This window comes from Oryctolagus cuniculus, chromosome 15 (genome assembly GCF_964237555.1).
Source record: "Oryctolagus cuniculus chromosome 15, mOryCun1.1, whole genome shotgun sequence".
Classification (NCBI taxonomy): domain Eukaryota; kingdom Metazoa; phylum Chordata; class Mammalia; order Lagomorpha; family Leporidae; genus Oryctolagus; species Oryctolagus cuniculus.
The window spans coordinates 66,171,602-66,197,129 of NC_091446.1; the positions used below are offsets into that span (position 1 = coordinate 66,171,602).

The following is a 25,528-nucleotide window of genomic DNA, read 5'->3' on the forward strand; positions in this document are numbered from 1 at the left end:
GTCCCGGGAGTGCAGTGGAGGATGGCCCAGGTGCTTGGGTCCTGCACCCCATGGGAGACCAGGAGGAAGCACCTGACTCCTGCCATCGGATCAGCGCGGTGTGCCGGCCGCAGCACACGGCAAAGGAAGACCTTTCTCTCTGTCTCTCTCTCTCTCAATGTCTACTCTGTCTGTCCAAAAAAAAAAAAAATAAAATAAAAAAATAAAAAAAAGAACAGCTGTCTGAAATTCATCTATCTCTCTAGCTTTAGTTTCTTTAGCTGTAAATTGAAGAATTGTTCATGATCTCTCAGATTGCTTCTAATTCTAACATTATAAAAATTCTGTTCATTTGCAATATGTGATATATTTAATGTTTAGATTACTTTCTGCTCACAATCTCTTAATCACTTGCAGTAAAAAGATTAAGACGCTTTCCATGGCTGTGCTGTAGTGCAGCGGGTTAAACCCCTGGCCTGAAGCACCGGCATCCCATATGGGCACCAGTTCCAGTCCTGGCTGCTCCTCTTTCGATCCAGCTCTCTGGTATGGCCTGGGAAAGCAGTAGAAGATGGCCCAAGTCCTTGGGCCCCTGCACTCACATGGGAGACCCAGAGGAAGCTCCTGGCTTCGGATCGGCCCAGCTCTGGCCATTTCGGCCATCTGGGGAGTGAACCATCGGATGGAAGACCTCTCTCTCTGTAACTCAAATAAATAAAATAAATCTTTAAAAAAACAAAAACAAAACAAAGACATTTTCCCAAAGCCACTGATAATGGGTGATCATGCTGAATATATAATCAGATCGTTTCTTGGCCTTCTTGATTTTGCTGGTTGTCTCAGTATTTTTTATCTTTTATTTACTGTGTATATGCATATCTGGGTTAATAATCAAACTGAGTTGATTTTCTTAATTTTCTGTTTCTGTATCTATTTAATATTTAAGTATGATGTACTTTAAACAGAAATACTACTGTTTTTATTTTCTTAAAAGAAATTTTCTCATTATCAAGTATTACATGCACATTGTATAAAATACAGAAATTTTAGAAATATTTACCATAGACAATACAAGAGCCCACCTGAGGAATAGCTATTAATAGTTTGACATTTTGTTTATTAAAAATACCCATAGGCTACATTTCTTTTTTAGAACATTCTATTCCTTGAAAAAAGTTTTAACTTTTTCCTTTGAAATAATATAGTTTCACAGGAAGTTGCCAAGACTGAGGGATTCGTGTATTCTTTACCCAGTTACATCTTACATAATTGTATTACATTATCAAAACCAGGAAATTGACATTGGTTCAGTGTATAACTATAGCTCTGTATAATTTTGTCATGCATAAATTTGTGTAACCATTGCCCTAGTCAAGATACAGAATTATTCCATGGCTCTAAAGATCTCCCTGGCAACCAGTAATCTGTTTTACATATACCTAATTTTGTTGGGAACATTGCATAAATGGATTCATATAATAGTGACCTTCTGAGATTAGCTTTTTGCCCTCAACATAATGCCCTTGAGACTCAACGAAAGTATTTTGTGTGCCAGTAGTTTATTAATTTTTATTGTTGAGTAATATGGCATGGTATGGATGTTTCACTCTTAATTTATTCACATATTGTAGAGAATTTTGATTTTTTTAAACATGTTCCAACTATTACAGCTAATGCTGCTGCTAATATTTATGTATAGAATTTTGTGTGGACATAAATTTTCATTTCTCTGGCATAAAAATCAGAAGTACAGTTGGTGAGTTTGTGATAAGTATATGTTTAGTTTTTAAAGAACTGCAAAACTGTTTTCCAGCATGGCTGTACAGCTTTACATTCCCACGTGCAAGAAATGACACATCCAATTTCTGTGCATCCTTGACAGAATTTCATAATGTCTCAATTTGTTTTAGCTATTTTAGTAGTAATTAAAATAGTAGTAGGTAGGTAGTAATGCCTCATCATAGCCTTTATTTGCATTTCCCTAGTGACAAGTGATGTTGAACATCTTTTTATGTGCTTATATGCATTTGTATATACTTTTTGATGACATGCCACTTCGTGTTTTTTGCCCATTTTCTAATTGGACCTGGTGTTTTTCTGGTTAATTTTGAGAGACTTTTTTTATATTTTACATGAGTCCTTTCTCAGGTGTATAGTTTACAAATATGACACTTATTTTCTGCCAGTCTGTAGCTTGTCTTCACATTCTCTGCACGGGCCTTTTACAAAATAAAAGTTTTTAATTATATGAAACCAAGTTATAGATTTGGGGGAGGGAGAGTTGTGCTATTACTTGTAATCTCAGGAAATTACCAAATTAGGACCTGAAGAATCTTTCCTATGTTATTATTTAAAAGTTTTGCAGTTTTGCACTTTGCATTTATATCTGTGGTCCATTTGGAACTAAAATTTACAGAAAGCATGAAATTTGGTTAAGGTTCATTTGTTTATAGTTATCCAATTTCTCTTGTGCTATCTTTCAGCTTTCTGCCATTAAATTGCTTTTTCACCATTGTCATAAATCATTTGACCATATTTATATAGAGGTATTTTTGTCAAAAATCACTTGACCATATTTGTGTAGAGGCATTTTATGGATTCTTTGTTCTGCTCCATTGAGCTGTGTCTGTATTTCTGCTAGTACCACATAGTCTTGATTGATATAGCTACATATATTGGTGACACTGAGTTCCTGACTTTTATTCTTGTTCAGAATTATTTTAGTTAATCTAGTTCCCTTACCTGTCCATATGAATTCTAGAATAATCTTGTCTCTGTCTACAAAAATACCTTGCTTGTTTTTTCATGTATATTGTGTTAAATCAAATCAATATCTAAGTTTGAAGAAAATTGACATCTTAACTATGTTGACTCCGCTAATCCATAAATATAGAATATCTCTTCGTTCATACAGGTCTTAAGTGATTTCTTCCAACAGGATTTTGTTATTGTTCAATATATAAATTCTATTCTTGTTTTGTTAGACATATCTAAGTATTTCATTTTTTTTTGGGTGATTTTAAGTGGTTTTATATTTTAATTTACATATACATTCATTGCTACTATATAAAAAAGCAGTTGATTTTTAATTTTTAAATGCTTTTAAAAGGAAAACCACTATTCTTTTTTTCCCTTTGTAAGATTTATTTATTTGTTTGAAAGGCAGTTAGAAAGATCTTCCATCCACTGGTTCACTCCCCAGATGACCACAACAGCTGGAGCTGAGCTGATCCGAAGTCAGGAGCCAAAAGCTTCTTCTGGATCTCCCATATGGGTGCAGGGGCCCAAGTATTTGGGCCATTTTCCATTGCTTTCCCAGATTTATTAACAGGGAGCTGGGTCGGAAGTAAAGCAGCTGGGACTCGAACCAGTGCCCATGTGGAATGCCAGTGCTGCAGGCAGTGGCTTTACCTACTGTGCTACAGCGCTGGCCCTGCAGTTGATTTTTATATGTTTATTTTGTGTCCTTCAGCCTTACTGAACTCTGCTTATTAGCTCTAAAAGGTTTTTTTGTTGTTGTTTTAATTTTTAGATTCCTTGGGATTTTCTGCTTAGACTCTCATACCATCTGCATTTTTTATTTCTTCATGTCTAATATTTATACTTTTAATTTCCTTTTTCTTGCCTTATTGTACAGGCTAGAACTTCCAGTATATTATTTATGTTGGATAGCAATGTTGAGAGTGGACATTCTTGCCTTGTTCCTGATCCAGAGGGAAAAGCTTTCAATCCTTCACCATTAAATATAATGTTAGCTTCCGGCTTCTTATAGTTGTTACCTAATCTCATTAAGAATTTGTCTTGGGGGCTGGCGCTGTGGCGCAGCGGGTTAATGCCCTGGTTTGAAGCGCCGGTATCCCATATGGGTGCCGGTTCTAGTCCCGGCTGCTCCTCTTTCGATCCAGCTCTCTGCTGTGGCCTGGGATGGTCAGGGTCCTTGGCCCCTGCACCTGCTGGGAAGACCCAGAGGAAGCTCCTGGCTCCTGGCTTCAGATAGGCACAGTGCAGCTCCAGCCATTGCGGCCAATTGGGGAGTGAACCAGTGGATGGAAGACTTCTCTCTCTCTCTCTCTCTACCTCTCTTCTGTCTGTGTATAATTCTGACTTTCAAATAAATAAATCAATCTTAAAAAAAGAGAATTTGTCTTGGAGAGTGTGTTATGGCATAGCAGGTAAAGCTGCAGCTTGGTGATGTTGGCATCCCATATTGGAGTACCAATTTGCATTCTGACTGCTCTTTAGATATATTGACTAATTCTGTTTGCTAATATTTTCTTGAGGATTTTTTGAAATATATTCATGAGGGATATTGGTCCCTTATATATTGTAGTTTCTTACAGGCACCACCCTCTGCATCAGATGGAGGTTCTGCTGACTGGGGGCAGGGGGGAGGGGCTAAAGGGGTAGGTGGCCTTATTTCCACTGACTGGTGATGCTGGTCCTGGCTCTCTACCAGGCCTCCTCCGACAGCACCTCAGCAAGGAGGGAGTCAGTGCTGGGTGGGCTGTTGGGCCAGGTTCTCCACATGGTTTCCTGTGACACCATGTTCGAGGAGGAGGAGGGACTTGTTACTGCTCAGCAGTGGTGGCTCCCCATGCCCTTCTCTGATACCTCACTGATATGTGTAGAGGGGATGGAAAGGGATGGTAATGCAGCCTGAAAGGGTTAAAAATCTAGACTTCTCACTTGACCTTTGCTGCTGCGGGTGGAGGTAGAATTAGGGCCAGGTGTGTGTGTGTGTGTCTGTGTGGTGTTTCACTGATATAGAACAGTTATTGTGTTAAAGTTCTTTGCCTTGTTAGGCTGCCTTGTTTCTGGTCATTTGGCTGGAGAAAACAAGCCTTTCTTCGTGATCTTTTATCTGCACCTGTTGGCATTTCTAGGTGTCTGGTTTTTCTGGTATCCAGTCTGGGATGTTTGTGTCAAAACAAGCAAGGAGAAATACTCACAGAACTCACCACCTTGGATTCAAAGGTGCATACCCTTCTCCATCTTCTGGAGTTTTTGTTTATATATAAAATGTCCGTAGACTAATAAGAAGTTTATCTTGTCCATTTTCCTGCAAGCATAAGTCATGCTGTTTTCAATTTAAAAATTGTTTTTTAAAAATGTCAGATTGTTTAAAGAGTACTAAACTGTGTGAATAGTTAAGATAACTCTCCCTCCTATGCCACTATACTTTTTTTTTTTTTTTTTTTTTTTGACAGGCAGAGTGGACAGTGAGAGAGAGACAGAGAGAAAGGTCTTCCTTTTGCCTTTGGTTCACTCCCCAATGGTAGCTGCGGCTGGCACACCACGCTGATCCGAAGCCAGGAGCCAGGTGCTTCTCTTGGTCTCCCATGCAGGTGCAGGGCCCAAGAACCTGGGCCATCCTCCACTGCACTCCTGGGCCACAACAGAGAGCTGGCCTGGAAGAGGGGCAACCAGGACAGAATCCGGCGCCCCGACCGGGACTAGAACGTGGGGTGCCGGCGCCGCAGGAGGAGGATTAGCCTAGTGAGCCACGACACTGGCCCCACTATACTTTTTAGAGGCTGTTTCCTTCATTCAGTCTCTCATTACTTTTCATCTTGGTTTTGACTCTCATAATGCACTTTAAATTCTTCTAAGAATTATTGTTTCTTTCTCTTTTTTTTGTAAGGATTTCTTTATTTGAAAGGCACAGTCACAGAGAAAGAAAGAGAGAGAGAGAGGTGTTTTCCATCCGTTGGTTCACTCCCCAAATGGCTGTAATGGCTTGGAGCTGCGCCAATCCGAAGCCAGGAGCCAGGAGCTTCCTGTGATTATCCCACACAGGTGCAGGGGCCCAAGGACTTGGACCATCTTCTGCTTTCCCAGGCCATGGCATGAGCTGGATCAGAAGTAGAGCAGCCAGGTCTCAAATCAGTGCCCAAATGGGATGCTGGCACTGTAGGCGGCGGCTTTACCCACCGTGCCACAGCACCTGCCCCAGTAATTCGCTTTTTAAAAAAAAATTTATTTGACAGAAAAAGACGGAGACAGTTAGAGCTCTCATATGCTGGTTCACTTCCTAAGTGTGAAGGCTGGGATTGTGCACAGCTGAAGCTGGACTCAGGGAGCTAGGATCTCAATTCAGGTCTCTTATATAGGTGGCAGAACCCAGTTACTTGAACCCTCATCACCCCTGCCTCCCAGTGTTTGCACTGATAGGAAGTTGAAGTCAGGAGCTGGTGTCAGGAATTGATATAAAACTCTGATACAGGATGTGGGCCTCCTAACTGGTGTCTTAGCTGGTAGGCCAATTGCCTACCCCTGTAATCCCTTTTCCTTTTTTTTTTTTCTTAAAGATTTATTTATTTATTTGAAAAGCAGAGTTACAGAGAGAAGGAGAGGCAGAGAGGGAGAGAGGTCTTCCATCTGTTGGTTCTCTAACCAAATGGCCGCAATGGCTGGAGCTGTGCTGATCTGAAGCCAGGAGCCAGGAGTTCTTCCCGGGTCTCTCACACAGGTGCAGGGGCCCAAGGACTCGGACCATCTTCTGCTTTCCCAGGCCTTGGCAGAGAGCAGGATCAGAAGTGGAGCAGCTGAGACTCGAACCGGTGCCCATATGGGATGCCAGCACTGCAGGCGACGGCTTTACCCACTATGCCACAGCACCACCCCCCTCTTTTTTCTTTTTATGACAATCTTTAATATCCCTTTCTAGACCAAATTGTTGAGGATAGGATCTGTTTCAGGCTCACCTAAGTAAATGTTGTATTGCCTAATGCAATACCCTTCACAAAGTATTTGTACAGTAAATATTTAATAGATGAGTAAGGCTAGCTTATGAGGGCATCTTAAGACTATCCCCAGTGCCCTAGAGGCCAGTTTGTGTACATAGCAGACAAAAAAACCTTCATTATTGGACAGTTTTATTAGTATAATGTTTAACATAATGGAACACCATTGATAGATTCCTCTGCTGGTATCTGGAAAGTATTTGGTATTTATGAGACTCAGCTTTTACAGTAGTATAAGATCCTCAGCTCCTGGAGGCAGTGTAGTATAGTGGGTAAGAGCATGAACATTGAAATGGTATTACCTGAGTTGAAAGCTTACCGATACTACCTACCAGTACAAGTTCATCTTGAGCAAAGTTGTTTAACCCATGTGGATTGGATGTTATCATCTGTAAAATGAGGAAATTAGTAGTACTTACTTTATATGGTGGTTGTGAGGATTGTTTGAGCAAAAAGTAAAGCACTGAGAACTATTTCTGGCAAGTTGTAAATGCCATAAGTGTTAATTCATATAATTGTTACCTGCTGTTCCTTTCTAGAAATGATTAAGCCAGTTTCGAACTTAAGGAGTTTGTGAGTTAGGATATACATTCTTTTTAAGAAAATACATCCGGCCGGCGCCACAGCTCAATAGGCTAATCCTCCACCTAGTGGCGCCGGCATACCGGGTTCTAGTCCCGGTTGGGGCGCCAGATTCTGTCCCGGTTGCCCCTCTTCCAGGCCAGCTCTCTGCTGTGGCCCAGGAGTGCAGTGGAGGATGGCCCAAGTAGTTGGGCCCTGCACCCCATGGGAGACCAGGAGAAGCACCTGGCTCCTGCCATCGGATCAGCGCGGTGTGCCGGCCGCAGCGCGGCAGCCATTGGAGGGTGAACCAACGGCAAAAGGAAGACCTTTCTCTCTGTCTCTCTCTCTCACTGTCCACTCTGCCTGTAAAAAAAAAAAAAAAAAAAAAAGAAACTACATCCTATGACTGGGGTTGTGGCATAGTAGTTTAAGCTGACTCCTGCAATGCTGGCATCCCACATGAGCATCAGTTCAAGTCCCAGCTGCTCAACTCCTGATTGAGCTCCCCGCTAATGGCCTGGGAAAGCAGTAGAAGATGGCCCAAGTGCTTGGGCCCCTCCTACCCATATGTGAGACCTGGAAGAAGCTCCTGGGTTCTGGCATCAGCCTAGCCTGGATTCACCTGTTACGGCCATTTGGAAAGTGAACCAGCAGATGGAAGACCTCTCTATCTTTGTGTCTGTCTCTCTCTCTGTAACTCTTTCCAAATAAATAAATATTAAAATAAAAAAAGAAACCACATCCTGCTGACCTCAAATATTTTACACCTGCATATCCTGCCCACTTCCTAGTAGTTATTGATCGCATAGCTGATATTCCCAAGCACATGGTTGTACCCATCATGCAGAAGTTAAGTAAACAAGTCCTGTTGGGACTTGTACTCAGAGAGGATTAACTAGTTTATGCCAAGGAACAGTATGTGCTTTTGTCTTCTTTTAAGGATATGATAACAAACTCTATTTGTTCTAGAAATGCTTTCTGATTTTTGTACAGTTAATGCTGTCCTGTTGATATACTTGTCTTAACCAACAAGTTAAAATGACTTTCACATTTCCTGTTTTGTTTTGAATGTTTTATCAATTTAACAACTGTCTAACCTTACTTTTCCTTACCTAGACTTGAACCAGATTGTGGGCCTTATGGGAGAGCTTGAAGTTTTTAAATTATTTTATTAATATAAAGGGAGCAGATTTTATGCATCCCAGAGATACAGTCCCAAGAAGACAACCACACTTCCCTCACTCTTTTTCATTTTTTGAATCTGGACATTGCTTTGGGTAGTACAGACAATTTGATGATACTAGTTCTTCCAGGCAATGAATATGGGAGATTTTTTCCATTGTTTTATGTCTTCTTCTATTTCTTTCTTTAATTTGTAATTTTTCTTGTAGAGATCTTTCACATCCTTTGTTTAAATTTATTCCAAGGTATTTAAAATTTTTTGTAGCTATCGTGCATGGGACTGATCTTACAAGTTATTTATCAGCTGTGGCATTGTCTGTGTATACAAGGGTATTGATTTTTGTGTGTTAATTTCATATCCTACAACTTTACCAAACACTGTTATGATTTCCAATAGTCTCTCTTTTTTTTCTTTTTTTTTTTTTTTGACAGAGTGGACAGTGAGAGAGAGAGAGAGAGAAAGAGAAAGGTCTTCCTTTTGCCGTTGGTTCACCCTCCAATGGCCGCCGCCGCCAGCGCGCTGCGGCCCGCGCACCGCGCTGATCCGATGGCAGAAGCCAGGTACTTCTGGTCTCCCATGGGGTGCAGGGCCCAAGTACTTGGGCCATCCTCCACTGCACTCCCTGGCCACAGCAGAGAGCTGGCCTGGAAGAAGGGCAACCGGGACAGAATCCGGTGCCCCGACCGGGACTAGAACCCAGTGTGCCGGCACCGCAAGGTGGAGGATTAGCCTAGTGAGCCGCAGCGCCAGCCCTCCAATAGTCTCTTAATGGAGTCTTTTGGTTTCCCTATGTATAGAATCATGTCATATGCGAACAGGAATAATTTGAATTCCTTCTTTCCAATTTATATCCCTTTAATTTCTTTTTCTCGCCTAATGGCAGTGGCTAAAACTTCCAGAACTATATTGAATAGCAGTGGTGAAAGTGGGCATCCATGTCTGCTTCCAGATCTTAGTGGAAATGCTTCCGATTTTTCCCTATTCAATAATGATGCTGGCTGTGGGTTTGTCATATATTGCCTTGATTGTGTTGAGAAATGTTCCTTCTCTACCTAATTTGCTTAAGGATTTATCATGAAAGGATGTTGTATTTTATCAAATGCTTTCTCTCCACCTATTGAGATAATCATATGGTTTTTATTCTTCAATTTGTTAATGTGATGTATCACATCTGTTGGTTTGCATATGTTGAACCGTCCCCACATACCAGGGATCCATTCCACTTGGTCAAGGTGAATGATCCTTCTGATGTGTTGTTGGATTCAGTTAGCTAGTATTTTGAGGATTTTTGCATCTGTGTTCATCAGGGATATTGTTTATAGTTCTCTTTCTTTGTTATATCTTTCTGGTTTTGGAATTAAGATGATGCTAGCACCGGCGCCGCGGCTCAATAGGCTAATCCTCCACCTAGCGGCGCCGGCACACCGGGTTCTAGTCCCGGTCAGGGCGCCGGATTCTGTCCCGGTTGCCCCTGTTCCAGGCCCGCTCTCTGCTGTGGCCCGGGAGTGCAGTGGAGGATGGGCCAAATCCTTGGGCCCTGCACCCCACGGGAGACCAGGAGAAGCACCTGGCTCCTGCCTTCTGATCAGCACGGTGCGCTGGCCGCAGCGCGCTGGCCGTGGTGGCCATTGGAGGGTGAACCAATGGCAAAGAAGATCTTTCTCTCTGTCTCTCTCTCACTATCCACTCTGCCTGTAAAAAAACAAACAAACAAACAAAAAAAGATGATACTAGCCTCGCAGAATTTAGGAGGATTCCCTTCCTTTGAATTGTTTTTGAGTAGTTTGAGAAGAATTGGAATTAGTTCTTCTTTAAAAGTTTGGTAGAATTCAGCAGTGATGCCATCTGGTCCTGGGCTTTTTAGTTGAGAGAGTCTTTATTACTGATTAAATCTCTGTATTGGTTATTATCTATTTAGGTTTTCTATGTCTTCATGATTTAATTTTGATAGATTGTAGGTGTCCAGAAGTCTATCCATTTCTTCTAGATTTTCCAGGTTGTTTGCATAATGTTGTTTTCTAGTGATTCCTTTTATTTTTGTGGTATCTGTTACATTTTTGTCTCTGATTTGAATCTTCTCCCCGCCAACCCCTTTTTTTTTTGGTTGGGCCAATGGTGTATGAATTTTCTTTAATTTTTCATTTCACTGATCTTTTGTATTTTTTGGTTTCAATTTTGTTTATTTCTTCTGATTTTACTTATTTCTTTCCTTCTGCTAATTTTGGATTTGGCTTGTTGTTTTTTCTGGTCCTTGAGATGTATTGCTAGATCATGTATTTGATATCTTTCCAATTTCTTTTTATTTAATTTATTTGAGACATAGTGACAGGCAGAGAGAAGGAGAGACAGAAAGATCTTCCATCCACTGGCTCACTCCCCAAATGGCCACAAAGGCCAAAGCTGGGCCAATCTGAAGCCAGGAGCCAGGAGCTTCAGTCTCTTCATCTTCACATTCTAATATTGAAGTGTTGTTCTGTTCTTTTGGGAGTCATATTGTCTTCCTTGTTCTTGTTTCTTGTATTTCTGTATTTCTTTTTAGGCATTGTGGAAACACTTGTTGGTTTTCTCCTTTGCTGGCTTTTATCTTTGAACTATGCTTCTATGGCTTAGTGGAGGGTCTGCTCCTTCAGTGGATATCCAGTGTTGTGTGCTGGGTGGGGCCAGGGAGCTCTGGTCCGTGCTCATGGGTAGGGTGAGAGTCCAGGGAGACACCCACACTGGGCGTGGTAGATCTCTATTGTCAGCAGGGGTGAGTGTATAATCCTATCTGCTGGCATAATCACAACCACACCTCCTCTCTTCCAAGGAAAGGTTTACCCACCATGCTACAGTCCCCTCCTACGCAGGTGCATGAACCATACAAAGGATCTGTGCAGTCAGTGAGCACCCAACCCTCTGCTATGACCTACCCCTGTCAGGGAACTTTGAGCACTGAAGCCATATACAGTGATTGCCCAGAGACCTAGCTAGACCTCACACTCTGTCATGCAGCCACAGATTCTCACAGTCATATCGCACAAGGTTCCTGCAGTCTTGGGGTACAGGGGATCCACTTGCAGCTCTGTGAGCTTACTACAGAGAGAGCAGAGTCTCTCATAGCCAGCCTCCTGCAGGTGCTCCACTTTGGCTGTTTGAGCCTTGGTACCTGTGAAAGGGCGGGGGATGGGAAGGCCTCATAGTCCTAAGTGGGTGCCCAGCCCCTGCCAGCCCTCTAGACCAAACTGAAAGTCAGTGAGGAATGCAGATTTATCCCTGTGATAAAATCCCCTGATAAAATCCCCTAGACGCCTGTCAGCTGCCACAGCCTCTTGGTATTAAGATGGCGTTTTCTCCCTCCTGGTCATGGGACGCCCTTGTGAGAAGATGGGGAGAAAGAAATGTTCTAGCATTAGGTGGCTAGGGCTCCAGGCAAGACTCACTCAAGTCAGTGTGATCCATGAGTTTCTCCCTCAGGCAGTATCACCAGTGACATGGGCTGCCACAGCCTGCTCTCACCTTGCTCTCAGAAGCTGGGCATCTCCTCCAGCCCCGGCTGCGGGAGTCAAGGGTGGTGTCCTTGCTTTCTGCTACGGGTTTGTACCGTCCACACTGCTCTACGGCATCTCTCGTCTTTCTTTAGAATTTCCGCTGCAAACTTCTCTCCGATTTTCTCTTAGGTATGTACTTCCTCTGCTTTTCTTCTGTTATTTTCCCTGTCAAAATCAGCACTTTTTTTTTTTTTTTCCTATTGAGGCTTTTAACTTTGGGTACTTGTTCTGAAAGGTAACAATTTATAGGTCTTAAGGGCCTTTACTGATAATATTTAGTCAGGGTTAAGTGTTAAGAGACAGAAACCACTTTAAGCTCTGGACTAGGCTACTAGGGAATGACCTCTAGGACACAGTTTAAACCATTCTGTCAGAAGGGTGCTACTTTTGCCATAGTCAGAAGGTTGGTATTAAGAGACCAGTAGGGGGCTGGCACCGTGGCTTACTAGGCTAATCCTCCGCCTTGCAGCGCCGGCACACCGGGTTCTAGTCCCTGTCGGGGTGCCAGATTCTGTCCTGGTTGCCCCTCTTTCAGGCCAGCTCTCTGCTATGGCCCGGGAGTGCAGTGGAGGATGGGCCAAATCCTTGGGCCCTGCACCCGCATGGGAGACCAGGAGAAGCACCTGGCTCCTGGCTTCGGATCAGTGTGATGCGCTGGCCACTGGCCGCAGCGCGCTGGCCGCGGCAGCCATTGGAGGGTGAACCAACGGCAAAGGAAGACCTTTCTCTCTGTCTCTCTCTCTCACTGTCCACTCTGCCTGTCAAAAAAAAAAAAAAAAAAAAAAAAAAGAGAGAGAGAGAGACCAGTAGGGAACCATGGAGTTTAAGAATATAATATCTCAGTTCCCAAAAAACCACAACAAAAATAAAACAGCCAACCTAATTAAAAGGTCTTGAATAGGTATTTCTCTAAATAAAATATATAAATGTCCAATAAACATGAATAAATGTTCAACATCAGTAATTATTAGAGAAACCAACTCAAAACCTCAATGAGATACCTTTTCACACTCACTAAAATGGCTCTTTTCTTAAACACAACAAAACAAAACCAGAAAGTAATTGTTGGTAAGAGTGTAGAAAAGTCAGAACACTTAGTGCACACTGCTGGTGGAAATATAACATAGTTCAGGTATTCTGGAAAATGATATAGTGACTCTTCAAAAAGTTAAACCAAGGGGCTGATGCTGTGACGCTGGCATTCCATATGGGTACCAGTTCAAGTCCCAGCTGTTCCACTGCTGATCCAGTTCCCTGTTGATGGCCTGGGAAAGCAGTGGAAGATGGCCCAAGTGCTTGGCTCCCTGCCCATGTGGGAGACCAGGAAGAAAATCCTGGCTCCTAGCTGCAGATTGGCCCAGCTCCAGCCATTGTGGCCATTTGGGGAGTGCACCAGTGGATGGAAGATCTTTCTCTCTATCTGTCTCTCTCTATAACTCTACCTGTCAAATAAATGAAAATCTCTTAAAAAAAAAAAGTTAAACAAAATTACCATATAAGTCAGCTTCTGGTAATTGAAAGAAGTGAAAACAGAGGCTTGAAGAAGTATCTGTGCACCCGTGTTTAGAGCAACTCATCTGTTGACAGACGAGTGGATAAACCAATGTGGTGTATACAGTTTTTCAGCTGTACAGAGGAAGGAAATTCTGACACATCACAATAAGAATAAGCCTTAAAGACATTATTAAGTGAAATAAGCCAGACAGAAGGACTGATTTTGTATAATTCTACTTATATGAAGAGGCAAATTCATAGCAACTGAAAGTGAATTAGAGGTTACCAGGGACTAGAAGTGCCAGGGAGGATGGGATTTATTGCCTTATGGTTAGAGTGTTTCTGCTTGAGGTCATAGAAAATTTCTGGAGATGGATGGTGGTTGCACAGTAATGTGAATGTACTTAATATGTAGCTGTACATTTAAAATGATTGAAGTGATACATTTTATAATATGTATAATTTCCACATGCTCAAAAGGATGTATCATAGCTAGCTAGAATCAGGATGCCAGTACTGCTGTCCTACAGCTATAGCTAGTTTCTGATACAGTTACTGACTGAAAACTGGAAAATTATGCACACACATAGAAAACCATCATTTCCTTAGTCATCCTGTGGATAGCCAAAACTTTTTAGGAAAATGGCCCTTTTCACCTTTTGCTTTTCCACATCTTACATCAGACCTTCTAGTTGGCTGAAACTTAATTCACATTTAGCACCCTAGTTGCAAGGGATGCTGGGGAATATTTTTTAACTTTTCAGGCTTACATGTAGTAGGAGGAAATAGCTAGAGGGAGGTTGAAGAAGATGCTGAATGTCAGTTCATCTTGTGTGTCACAGCACTGAGTCAGTGGTGATTCATAGGTGGTCATGTTCCTTTTAGTCCAGTCAGCATTCCCAGCAGTGGCCAGAGTGTCCTGCAACCGGTCAGTCACAGAGGTGGGGTGGGATGAAACAAATAGCTACAACAAGGCAGACTAGGGAAAGGGTTTGTTTATAGTCATTATCTCCTTTTGCAGTTAGAGACTTGCTGTGCTTTTAGTTTGTTAAATCTAGCATACATACAGTATTTGAGGTTTTAATAGGGGAATTCTGAATTGAGATATTTATTATACTGTTGTGAAAGAGATTTGGATTACCTAATACGAAGCATTAGACTCTGGTTAAAGAATAGCTATGCTAATGTTTAGGGCTATTAGATTTAGGTTATATATATGATAAACTTTCATCAAGTGTGTTTATAAGAACATAAAAAATGTACTGAACTCTTCTGCACTTAGGCTGGTGAAGAATCTGATCTATGTGGAATGGAAAGAAACAAATTTACTAATAAGGAATGTGCTGAAAATTACATTTTTCTCTTTACAGTTTTCAAAAATTTCTAACCAGAGTCCACCAAAAAGATAAAGTCTCTTTTGTTCCACACTGGACAGAACAGTCAGCCACTTTTGTTTATTATCTGCAACTTGAACCTCAGTTGAACTAATGTCTACTGGTAGATTCTGCAGAAGTGGACTCTTTTTTCAGTGTCTTGATGATACAGTACTGACTTTTGATAAGTAATTTCTTAATTATTCTAGATTTTATCTTAAATTGGAATGTTTCCTTTATACATACTAATTAACATTTTGGACAAGTACCAAACTTAGTGTGCAGTGCTTTTTAATGTGGATCAACTCTAGTGATGTAACTGAGTTAGTATTTAAGTGATATCTTGGATGCTTTGATATAGCTCCTCTGCTTCTAGAATTCTAACCTAAGGCCCTGCTGTCCTCTTTGTAATAATAATAAAATTGTGAACAATTACCTACCATAAGGAAACGGACAGATTATAGTGTAGTCATACGATGGAATGTCATAAAGTATATTTTTGAAGGGTGTTTCATAACATTAAACAGGACTCATGCAATAGTGTTCATGATACAGGATTACATATAGTATGATTTCTCTTAATAGAAAATTCTGTACGTGTGAGAAATGCAATAAATTACAAGGCATAGTTCTCTAGAGAGTACTTAATTTTTTAAAAAATATTCTTTAAGGAATATGTGATGCTGCTGTGTATTTCTCTGCCCTCTTATTATAGAAATACATTATTTAAAAGATTTAAACAGTGCAGAAATTTGCAAACTAAAACCATAAAAATCATTTTTCAGTCCTTTACATGGAGAGATAAAGTCTGGTTTATCAGTTTGTTCTTTTATGGATTTTGCTTTTGATGTCATATCTAAGAGTTCTTTACCTAATTTAAGGTCAGAAAGACTTTTCTTCTGTTTCATTTTAGAAGTTTTTTAGTTTTAGATTTTACATTAGGTATATGATCCATTCTGAGTTAATTTTTATCTATGGTGGGAGGTATGGATTCATGTATCCTTTTGTTCCTATACGATTTGAACAAAAGACCATTCTTTTTCCACTGAATAGCCTTTGCACATTTGTAGAAAGTCAGATATATGTGTGGGCCTATTTCTAGACTCCATTTTTTGTTCTGTATCTTTATGCCAGTGCCACTTTGTCTTTTTTTTTTTTTTTTTTTAAGGTTTATTTATTTCAAAGGCAGAACAGAGAAAGGGTGAGACAGATCTTCTGTCCACTAGTTCCCTTCCCATATGGCCACAACAGCCAGGGCTGGGCCAGGCTGAAACCAGACAGGAATTTTGTGCTGGTCTTCCACATGAGTAGCAAGGGTCCAAGTACCTGGGCTATCTTCAGCTGCCTTCCCAGGCACATTAGCAGGAAACTGGAACAGAAACAGAGCTGCTGGGATTTGAACTGGTATTCCAGTATGGGATGTCAGCATTGTAACCTGTGGCTTAAACTGGTATACCACAGTGCAGTCCTTCAGTCCTTCTTCTATCTAGTCTTTTTTTTTTTTTAATTAAATATTTATTTTGAAAGTCAGAGTTACAGAGAGAAGTCTTCCTTCTGCTGGTTCACTTCCCAGATGGCCACAACAGTCAGGAGCCAGGAGTTTCATCTGAGTGTCTCCTGTGAGTGACAGGGGCCCAAACACTTGTTCTATTTACCACTGCTTTTCCCAGGCCCTTAGCAGGGAACTGGCTTGGAAGTGGAACAGCCAGGACATGAACCAGTACTCTTAGGGCATGCCAGTGTCTGAGGCAGCGTTTTTTTTTTTCTTTTTTTTATTTTATGAGATTTAAAAGTATGTTTAGAATCAAGGACCTACAGCCAGAGGGTCATGGAGAGGAGCATCCAAGAGGAAAACCCAAAATGGACTGGTGGCAGTCAGCTTTAAGAACAATTTTGAAGGAAAAAAAAAAAAAAACTTTCACGATTAGATTGACATTCAGTTACCAGGCAGGGACAAAAAAAAAAAAAAAAAAAAAAAAAAACCTGAAAAGACCTTATTTACAATTCTCTATCATGTTTGGCCTGCTAAAGGGGGTAGATAACTTATTTTCACAGTAAGCTGGGAGCTCTGGAGGAGCTTCCTTGCTATTCTCATGGTAAATTTGGAGATTCTGAAGGAAGGAGGGTGGCCTGTGTTCTTGTGGAAGGAAGCAAATATTTTAGACCCTAGGTTGCATTGGGATCCCCTGACTATCTGTTAACCCGTCTGACTCCTCACATTCCCTGCTCCCGGAGATGGAAGCCCTAACATCTTTAGTGGGAACTGGGCGGATGATAGCTCTGGACAGACAGTGGTTCTACCCGCTGCACCACAACACCAGCCTCTGCTATTTTGACCTGATTAGTATAGTATGATAGACAGAATTAAAGATGACTCTCAATGACTATGCTGTTGATGATAGGAAGGGGGACATGTAAACATGTGATATCACTCAGTGATTAGGTTATGTTATGTGTCACAGTTGGCTAAGGGAGATTGTCAGTGTATGTTATCTAATCAAGAAAGCCCTTAAAAGGAGCTGGGTTTTTACTGGAAAAAAAGATTCCAAGCACAAAGTGATATCAGAGATGACCCCCTAAACTCTCTACAGCAATGTGGCCCCTTAATGTTCCCCAGAAGCTCCATCTAGGGTGCCACATATGCTACTGGAATTTGGGGTGCCATACAATATCACCATATGCTTACTAATAAATCCCCAACATTAATAAGCCTGAGAGAGTTCTTGCCTAATATTTAGAGAAGAATTCTAAATACCGGCATCCATAAACGAGGCAGCATGGTACATTTTAGGCTTTTATTTAGTGTGAAAGGTGCATAGGAAAGTGAGGGCTTTAGTTCAGTTTAGAGAGGGGAAAATCTGGAAACTAGGGTAGCGTCCATACCAAGCAGAGAACAGGCCAAAAGCCACGTGCAGCAAGTGCTTTGAGCTGCTATCCACCGCTTATCACCGGCAGCAAAGCAGAGGCAGGGAGCCTTTGGGACGCTCCTTACCTTTTATATATTTTTCACAGGGGAGTGGCTTTTGGGCAGGTGGGCACTCTGGTATCCTCAGGTAGAGCTTGATGTCACACAAGGGCTTGGTGAGGGTATCAAGTAGGGTGTGAGGTCACACAGGGGCGTGGCGAAGGCATGGTCTTCCAGCTCACAAACCCAATAGGTTTTAGCCTGACTACTTCATTCCCCTCTCAGAAACTCCAGACCTTAATCTTAAGGGGATGTTGATGGGTGTCGAGTCACCATCTTCTGTAGCTGCTTCCTGCTTATTAGGGGCACAGACCCTGCCTGTTCTCAGTCTGGAAGTCTCTGCCTATCTCATCTAATGAGTTCACTTCACGAGCTGGGGCTCTTTTAGTCACCGGCATCATCTGTGTCCCCTGCATGGTCATCATTATTCTCAAAAGTTGCTGGGTTCTGAAACAGAGAGAGGTAAATCTGGGTTCATACCAAGCACCAGGAACCAGCCATGTGGAGGAGCATCTAGGCCAGGAAGCCTAAGGCGGGTGGCCCGAAGGCCTCGCACCCTGGGGACACAGGGCTACAGCCAGCCCCCTCCTGGCAAGAGGCCAGGAAATAGAAGAGAAGGGCCAGACTTAAAAGCCCCAGAAGGGCTTTTAACCCACTTCTAAAGGGGAGTGGTTAATTAACCTGATTGGCTGGTGGGCACCCAGGTGTGGCCAGGTAGGGTGTGAGGTCACACATGGGCGTGGCAAAGGCATGGTCTTCCAGCTCACAAACCTAATCTGTTTTAACCTGTATGCCTGCCTACTTCATTAGGAAACTAAAAACAGGATGCTGGCTTTCAGGATGAGAGATCAAATGTCTAGGAAAGCCCAGAGCCACAAGTTTATGTTAATTTGTTACACAGCAAATAGAAAACAAATGCAAATAGCTGTATAATCTTGAAATCAACCATCTAATTTTGTTCTTTCTCAAGGTTGTTTTGGATATTCTGCATCCTTTGGAGTTCTGTATGAACATTTTTTTTAAAGATTTATTTATTTATTTGAAAGGCAGAGTTACAGAGGCAGAGGCAGAAGCAGAGAGAGGTCTTCCATCTGCTAGTTCACTCCCCAAATGGCTGCAGTGGCCAGAGGTGGACTGATCCGAAGCCAATAGCCAGGAGTTTCTTCTGGGTCTCCACGTGGGTGCAGGGGCCCAAGCACTTGGGCCGTCATCCACTGCTTTCCCAGGCCATACCAGAGAGTTGGATGGGAAGTAGAGCAGCCAGGACTCAAACCAGTGCCCATATGGGATGCCAGTATTGCAGGCGGTGGCTTTACCCGCTAAGCCACAGATTCAGCCCCCTGTATAAACTTTTGAGATAACTATCAATATCTACCAAAAAAACTTGTTGATTTTGATTGGAATTGCATTGAATTTATAAGTCAATTTGGAGAGAACTGACATCTCTGACTATCTAGGTTTTCTAGTTGTGTTTTTTTTGTTTTGTTTTGTTTTTTTGTTTTTTTTTTTTTGTTTTTGTTTTGTTTTTGTTTTTGCCAGGCAGAGTTAGACAGTAAGAGAGAGAGACAGAGAGAAAGGTTTTCCTTCCATTGGTTCATCCCCCAAATGGTCGCTACGGCCGGCGTGCTGCACCAATCTGAAGCCAGAAGCCAGATGCTTCTCCTGGTCTCCCATGTGGGTGCAGGGCCCAAGAACCTGGGCCATCCTTCACTGCACTCCCAGGCCACAGCAGAGAGCTGGACTGGAAGAGGAGCAACTGGGACTGGAACCCAAGGTGCCGGCACCGCAGGCGGAGGATTAGCCTAGTGAGCCATGGCACTGGCCTAGGTTTTTATAGTTTTTAGTGTACAGGTCTTTCCCATATTTTGTCAGATTTTCTTTAAGTACTTCATGTTTTTTATGCTTTTATAAATGATTTTTTTTGTTTTGTTTTGTTTTGTATTTTGCTTGAAACAGAGTTACAGAGAAGCAGAGGCAGAGAGAGAAAGTCTTCTATCCACTGGTTCACCCACCAAAATGGCCACAACGGCTGCAGCTGCACCCATCTAAAGCCAGGAGCCAGGAGTTTGTTCCAGGTCTCCCACATGGGTGCAGGGGCCCAAGGACTTGGGGTCATATTCTACTTCTTTCTAAGGCCATAGCAGAGAGCTGGATCAGAAGTAAAGTAGCCAGGACTCAAAGAGGTGCCCGTATGGCATGCCGGCACTGCAGGTGGCAGCTTTACCCTCTAAGCCACAGCACTGGCTCCAATGATTTCGTTTTATAAACAGCATTCTTATTTGTTGCTAGTATATAGAAATACAGTTGATTTTTATATATTGATCTTGTATAGAATAGTTTTGTCAAACTGACATTGGTTCTATCAGCCTTTTTTTCTTGTAGATTCCATTTAATTTTGTACATGAGTGATCAAGTCTGCAAATACAGTTTTATTTCTTCATTTTCTTTTTTTTTTAAGATTTTATTTTATTTATTTGAAAGTCAGAGTTACACAGTGAGAGGAGATGCAGAGAGAGAGAAGAGAGGTCTTCCATCCGTTGATTCACTCCCCAGATGGCCGCAATGGCCGGAGCTGCGCCGATTCGAAGCCAGGAGCCAGGAGCTTCTTCTGGGTCTCCCACGAGGGTTCAGGGGCCCAAGGACCTGGGCCATCCTTTACTGCTATCCCAGACCACAGCAGAGAGTTGGATTGGAAGTGGAGCAGCTGGGACTAGAATCGGCGCCCATATGGGATGCCGGCGCTTCAGGCCAGGGCTTTAACCCGCTGCGCCACAGCACCGGCCCCTGTTTCTTCATTTTCAATCTGCGTGCTTTTTGTTTCTTCTTCCCTTGCTGCACGGGCCAGTACTACCGGTGCTTTATAGAAGTGGTGAGAATAGACAGTCTTGTCTTATTTGTTGTATTATGGAGAAAGCATTCAGTCTTTCTCAGTTAAGTATGATGTTAGCCGTAGGATTTACCCTTTACCCTTTAAGTTGATAAAAGTTTTCATTTATTCTTATTTTGTCAAGAGTTTTCATCAGGAGTGAGTATTGGATTTTGCCAAGTGCATTTCTACATCTTTTTAGATTGTCCTGTTACTTCTTGTATTAGTTTCTTAATATGGTGAATCCTTTTGGTTTTTTGGTAGGTTAATAACTATGTTCTTGGAATAAATGCTGCTTGGTTGTGATGTATTATCCTTTTTCTGTTTTGTTAGATTCATAATATTTAGAATTTTTGCATTTATGTTCATGAGTGATATCAATTTGTAGTTTTTTCTTTCTTTTTTTATTTTCTTTTATTTTGTCTTATTTTGATATCAAGTTAACAGTGACCTTATAGAATAAATTCAGAAATTCTCACTTATTTTTTCAAAGAGTTTATAGAATCTGTGATATTTCTTTCTTAAATCCTTGTTAGAACTTGCCAGTGAAGCCCTCTGGGCTTGAAATTTTCTTTGTGAGAATGATTTTAACTACCTATTCAGTTTTTTAGTATATATTGAGCTATTGAGTCTATTAATTCTTCTTCAGTGACGTTTGGTAATTTGTATGTTTTTTTTTTAAATGCTTACATGTACTTCTACCATTTATTTATTTATTTATTTGAGAGGCAGAGTGACAGGGGGCCCACACACACAGCGGGTGTGGGGTGGGGAGATATCTTCTGCAAATTCACTCTCTAAATGCCTACAACATCTGGGTCTGGACCAGGCTAAAGCCAGGAACCCAAAAGCCAATGTGGGTCTCTCACATGGGCAGGAGCTCAAGTACTTGGGCCATCATCCCTCCTAGGTACGTTATCTACTGTAGTTGTGTGGAACATTCTCTGTCAGCCTGTTTTAAGTTGATTAGCTCACCTCTGATTTGCCTCCTTATGATCTTTTGTCTGCTTGTCACAGCAATTGTTGAGAGTTGACATCTCCCAAAAAAAATTACGATTTTATCTTTTTTTCTGCAGTTCTGTTAGAGCTTTACCTCACATATTTTGCTCTCATATTAATTTGTTGCCTATATACTTACGAGTTCTGTGTTTCTTTATTGTTTTCAAGTGGCCTTTTTAAAAAATCTCTTATTATATTCTTTGCTCTGGAATCTGCTTGTTCTAATATCTTTTTTGTATTTAAATTGTGTTTCTTAAAGACAGCACATATTTTGTATATTTTTATCCTATCTGAAAGTTTCTGCCTTTTAATTATTAAATACCTTTATTAGAAAGAGACACAAGGGTCCCGCGCTGTATGTAGTACAGCGGGTTAAAGCCCTAGCCTGCAGTGCCGGCAAACCCTAAGTCAGGAGCCAGAGCCAGGAAATGAACCCAGGCTCTTCAGTGTGGAACCTGGTATCATAGTGTCTTAACTGCTAGGCCAAATGCCTGCCCCAAATTGAATCTTTTTTGTGTGTCCATGTTTGTATTAACTTTTCAATTGTATGTCATACAGTTATTATAACATTTTAATTTCCTTATACAGACACATTATGTCTGTTCTGGATCGATCTTTGTTGATTCATTGTTCTCATTATAGGTGACAGTTTTCTGTTTCTTTGCATGCCTGTTAATCTTTGGATGGCAGACTTTGAGAAATTTAGCTGTTGGGTTCTGGATACTTCTGTATTCCACCTATTAGTATTCTGGAGTTTGTTGTGGAATACAGTTGAATTATTTGAAAATAATTTCATGCTTTGGATGAATCTTGCTCCAAGATTCCTTAGGCTGGACCAGAGACTATTTACTCTAAGGCGCTTTTTCTTTAATAGCAGCAGCATGATATTTTGGACCAAATAATTCTTTGTTTTTTTTTTTTTTGGAGGGGAGAAAATCCTATGTACTAAAGAATATTTACTATATTCTTAGATATTTTATATGTAATAGCATCTCTGGCCTCTACTCTAGTCCTAGTTGGGACAGTCAGAATGTCTGCTGACTTTGCCAAATGTCCTAGTAGAGTAGGGAAATTGCCCTTACTTGAGAACCAATGCTTGAGGGTTAGTTTCACCTCATTACTATGGTAGAATCCTTCTGTGTACTCTACCCAAAGCCCCATGAATCATGAGTTTTTCATTCTTGGCCTTATGTAAATGCTGGACATTACTTTTCATTTCTTTGGTGCACATAGCCAGGAGGACATTTGCTGGGTTGTATGCTAAGCGTATGTTTAGTTTTTTTATGAAACTGCAAAACAGTCTTTCAGCATGGCTGTATGATTTTACATTTCCCTTGCATACAGTTTCTCTGCATTCTGGACAGCATTTCATAGTGCAACAGATCAGTATTCAGCTGAACTTGATCTGCTAGGTAGACCCTCTGTAGATTTCTGGCGTTCTCTGCGTATCTCTCTCCTCTCCAGTATTTTATCCCACAAACAGTAGTCACCTTGATTGCTAGAGATTCTTCAGCTTCCTTTCCTTAGATCAGCAAGTCAGCAAGGCCTCATCTAGGTTTCCCATCCTCACCTCTCGTTGCTTTGAAATTCTCAAAGGCAGTAAGCTAGGTGATAGGGCTTACCTTGTTTCCTGTCTTGGGGATTTGTCACTTATCTCCTGTCGTGGAGCCCCCCCTCCCCGCCATGTATTTTGTCTGTTTTTTGGTTGTTTCAGGACAGAGTGTAAATCTGGTCTTTGTTTTATTATATGTTGGCCAGAATAAAAAAAATCTCTTAACAGTTGATTTGTGTCAGTTACTGATTTAAAGCTGAAAGAATTCTTAAACATTTACAAGCCTAATTTCTTCATCTTATCAACTGGTGTGAAACCTGTATGTGTCATATTCTTTATTCAAAGCCTCCTGTTCCCTGTAATTCCTGTAGTGTAACATAAATATTAAATGGGCCCTAAAGCTTTTTATCATCTCAATGTACTTTAATACAGGCTTTCACAGTGTTTCATGATTTCATGTGGGCCTCCAAGTATTACATGGTAGCATACAATTAAAGGACATGCACTGACCTGATGGGGCAGAACTGTGGAATGTGTCATGCTTTTAGGGCATTCCCACAGCAGGCTCAAAGGCTTCCAGGAGGCTTCCATGTATAATAACTCATATTTTCTAGCAGCTAAAACATCAGCATCAAAGCCTGTTAGTCAGATTGAGATCGTAAAGAACTGGTGAATTAAGACGTTGCCAGGAGGGATGGGGGGAGTGGATCTTCTGAGCAGAGTGTGAGGTGAAACTATTCTGAAGAATAATGCTACCAGGATGGGAGTAACTTGGAACCCTTTGGTGGTAAGCTGCTAGGGGAAATGTAGTAGAAGAGAAGCAATGTTTGTATGAGATGTACTTCTTTATCATTTTGCTGTATAACCGTTGCAGAGTTTATAGCATCTGCTTGTTGAATAGCCAGAGATAAAGTAATTTAGTCAGAGCATACCTTGGGAAAAAGAAATGTATGTAGTAGGTAAGATAAAACCATCTATGTATGTGAAGTAAAATAGCAAAGTTATAGTTTAATGAAATTTTATATATGAATATACGAAGTCGTATATAATGCATCAATGTGTAAATTCCATGTGTTAAAGGGAGTAAATTTCCGTTCCTTGATCTTTCTGATGGTGGTGATACCACTATAGCTGAAAAGAGTTGAGTAGGAATTTTTCTAACTGCAGTATATAAGAACTAAACAAGTTTTTAAAAAATGGAGTCTCCTCATGAATGAATGGATATTAACTTTGTAAGACTGAAAAAATTGTGATATTAATTTTGTAAGACTGGTTTGATAATATTCAAAGCACTGTCTCTTTGGAAACAAAGTATGATTTAAGCTTTCCAAAATCTAGGATTCCTTCTTAAGCAATTAAGAAATAAATACTTAATGGTTAACTGACATTTCAGGAACGGTTGTCTGTGGGTGATTTTATTGTGTGTTTCTTATTTTCTGAATAATTTTGAGGATAAAAGTGGTGGTCATGCATTTAGAGTGTTTGCCATTGCTGGGTGATTATAAGTCTTCATGGCCAAAGTTTGTGTGGATATGGGAAGAATGTGGATTAGTATCAGCTTTTTACTTTCTTCAATGTAAGGAGTCATAGAAGGTTTTTCATAGCCAGAAGTTATAAGACAATGAAAGGGGGGCCGGCACGTGGTGCACTGGGTTAATCCTCCCCCTGCGGCGCCGGCATCCCATGTAGGCGCCTGTTCTAGTCCCAGTTACTCTTCTTCCTGTTCAGCTCTCTGCTGTGGCCTGGGAAAGTGATGGAGGATGGTCCAAATCCTTGGGCCCCAGCACCAGCGTGGGAGACCTGGAAAAAGCTTCTAGCTCCTGGTTTTGGATTGGTGTAGCTCTGGCTGTTGCAGCTACTTGGGGAGTGAACCAACAGGGAAGACCTTCCTCTCTGTCTCTCTCACTGTAATTCTACCTGTCAAATAAATAAATACAAATCTTAAAAAAAAAAAAAAAAAGACAATGAAAGGGACTGGCACCATGGCATAGCACATAAAGCTGCAGCCTGCAGTGCTGGCATTCCAGATGGCGCCAGTTCAAGTCCCGGCTGCTCCCCTTCTGATCCAGCTCTCTATTGTGGCATGGGAAAGCAGTAGAAGATGGTTCAAATTCTTGGGCCCCTGCACCCATGTGGGAGACCTGGAAGAAGTTCCTGGCTTCAGATTGGCATATCTCCAGCCATTGTGGCTATCTGGGGAGTAAACCAGCGGATGGAAGACTCTCTCTCTATGCCTCTCTGTAACTCTGCCTTTCAAATAAATAAATAAATCTTTAAAAAAAA

The 25,528-nt window shown here is 41.4% G+C and overlaps 1 protein-coding gene across 10 annotated transcripts in view; it reads left to right on the forward strand.

Annotated features, from left to right (window-relative positions):
- The window catches only part of SAMD8 (sterile alpha motif domain containing 8), a 128,504-nt gene that overhangs the window by 71,213 nt on the left and 31,763 nt on the right, over positions 1 to 25,528 (forward strand). Inside the window, exons 2-3 of one of the 10 annotated variants that reach the window (XM_070057879.1) lie at positions 4,863 to 4,953; positions 5,187 to 5,299. The exons of 7 other annotated variants lie outside the window; for them this stretch is intronic. Coding sequence is in view for 1 of the 3 variants with exons in the window: in XM_070057877.1 (XP_069913978.1) it covers positions 24,006 to 24,032 (27 nt within the window). In the remaining 2 variants the exon portion in view is untranslated. Of the gene's footprint in view, positions 1 to 4,862; positions 4,954 to 5,186; positions 5,300 to 23,816; positions 24,033 to 25,528 lie in introns of those variants that run through there. 2 more of the 10 variants (XM_070057882.1, XM_070057877.1) reach the window with 2 other exon arrangements.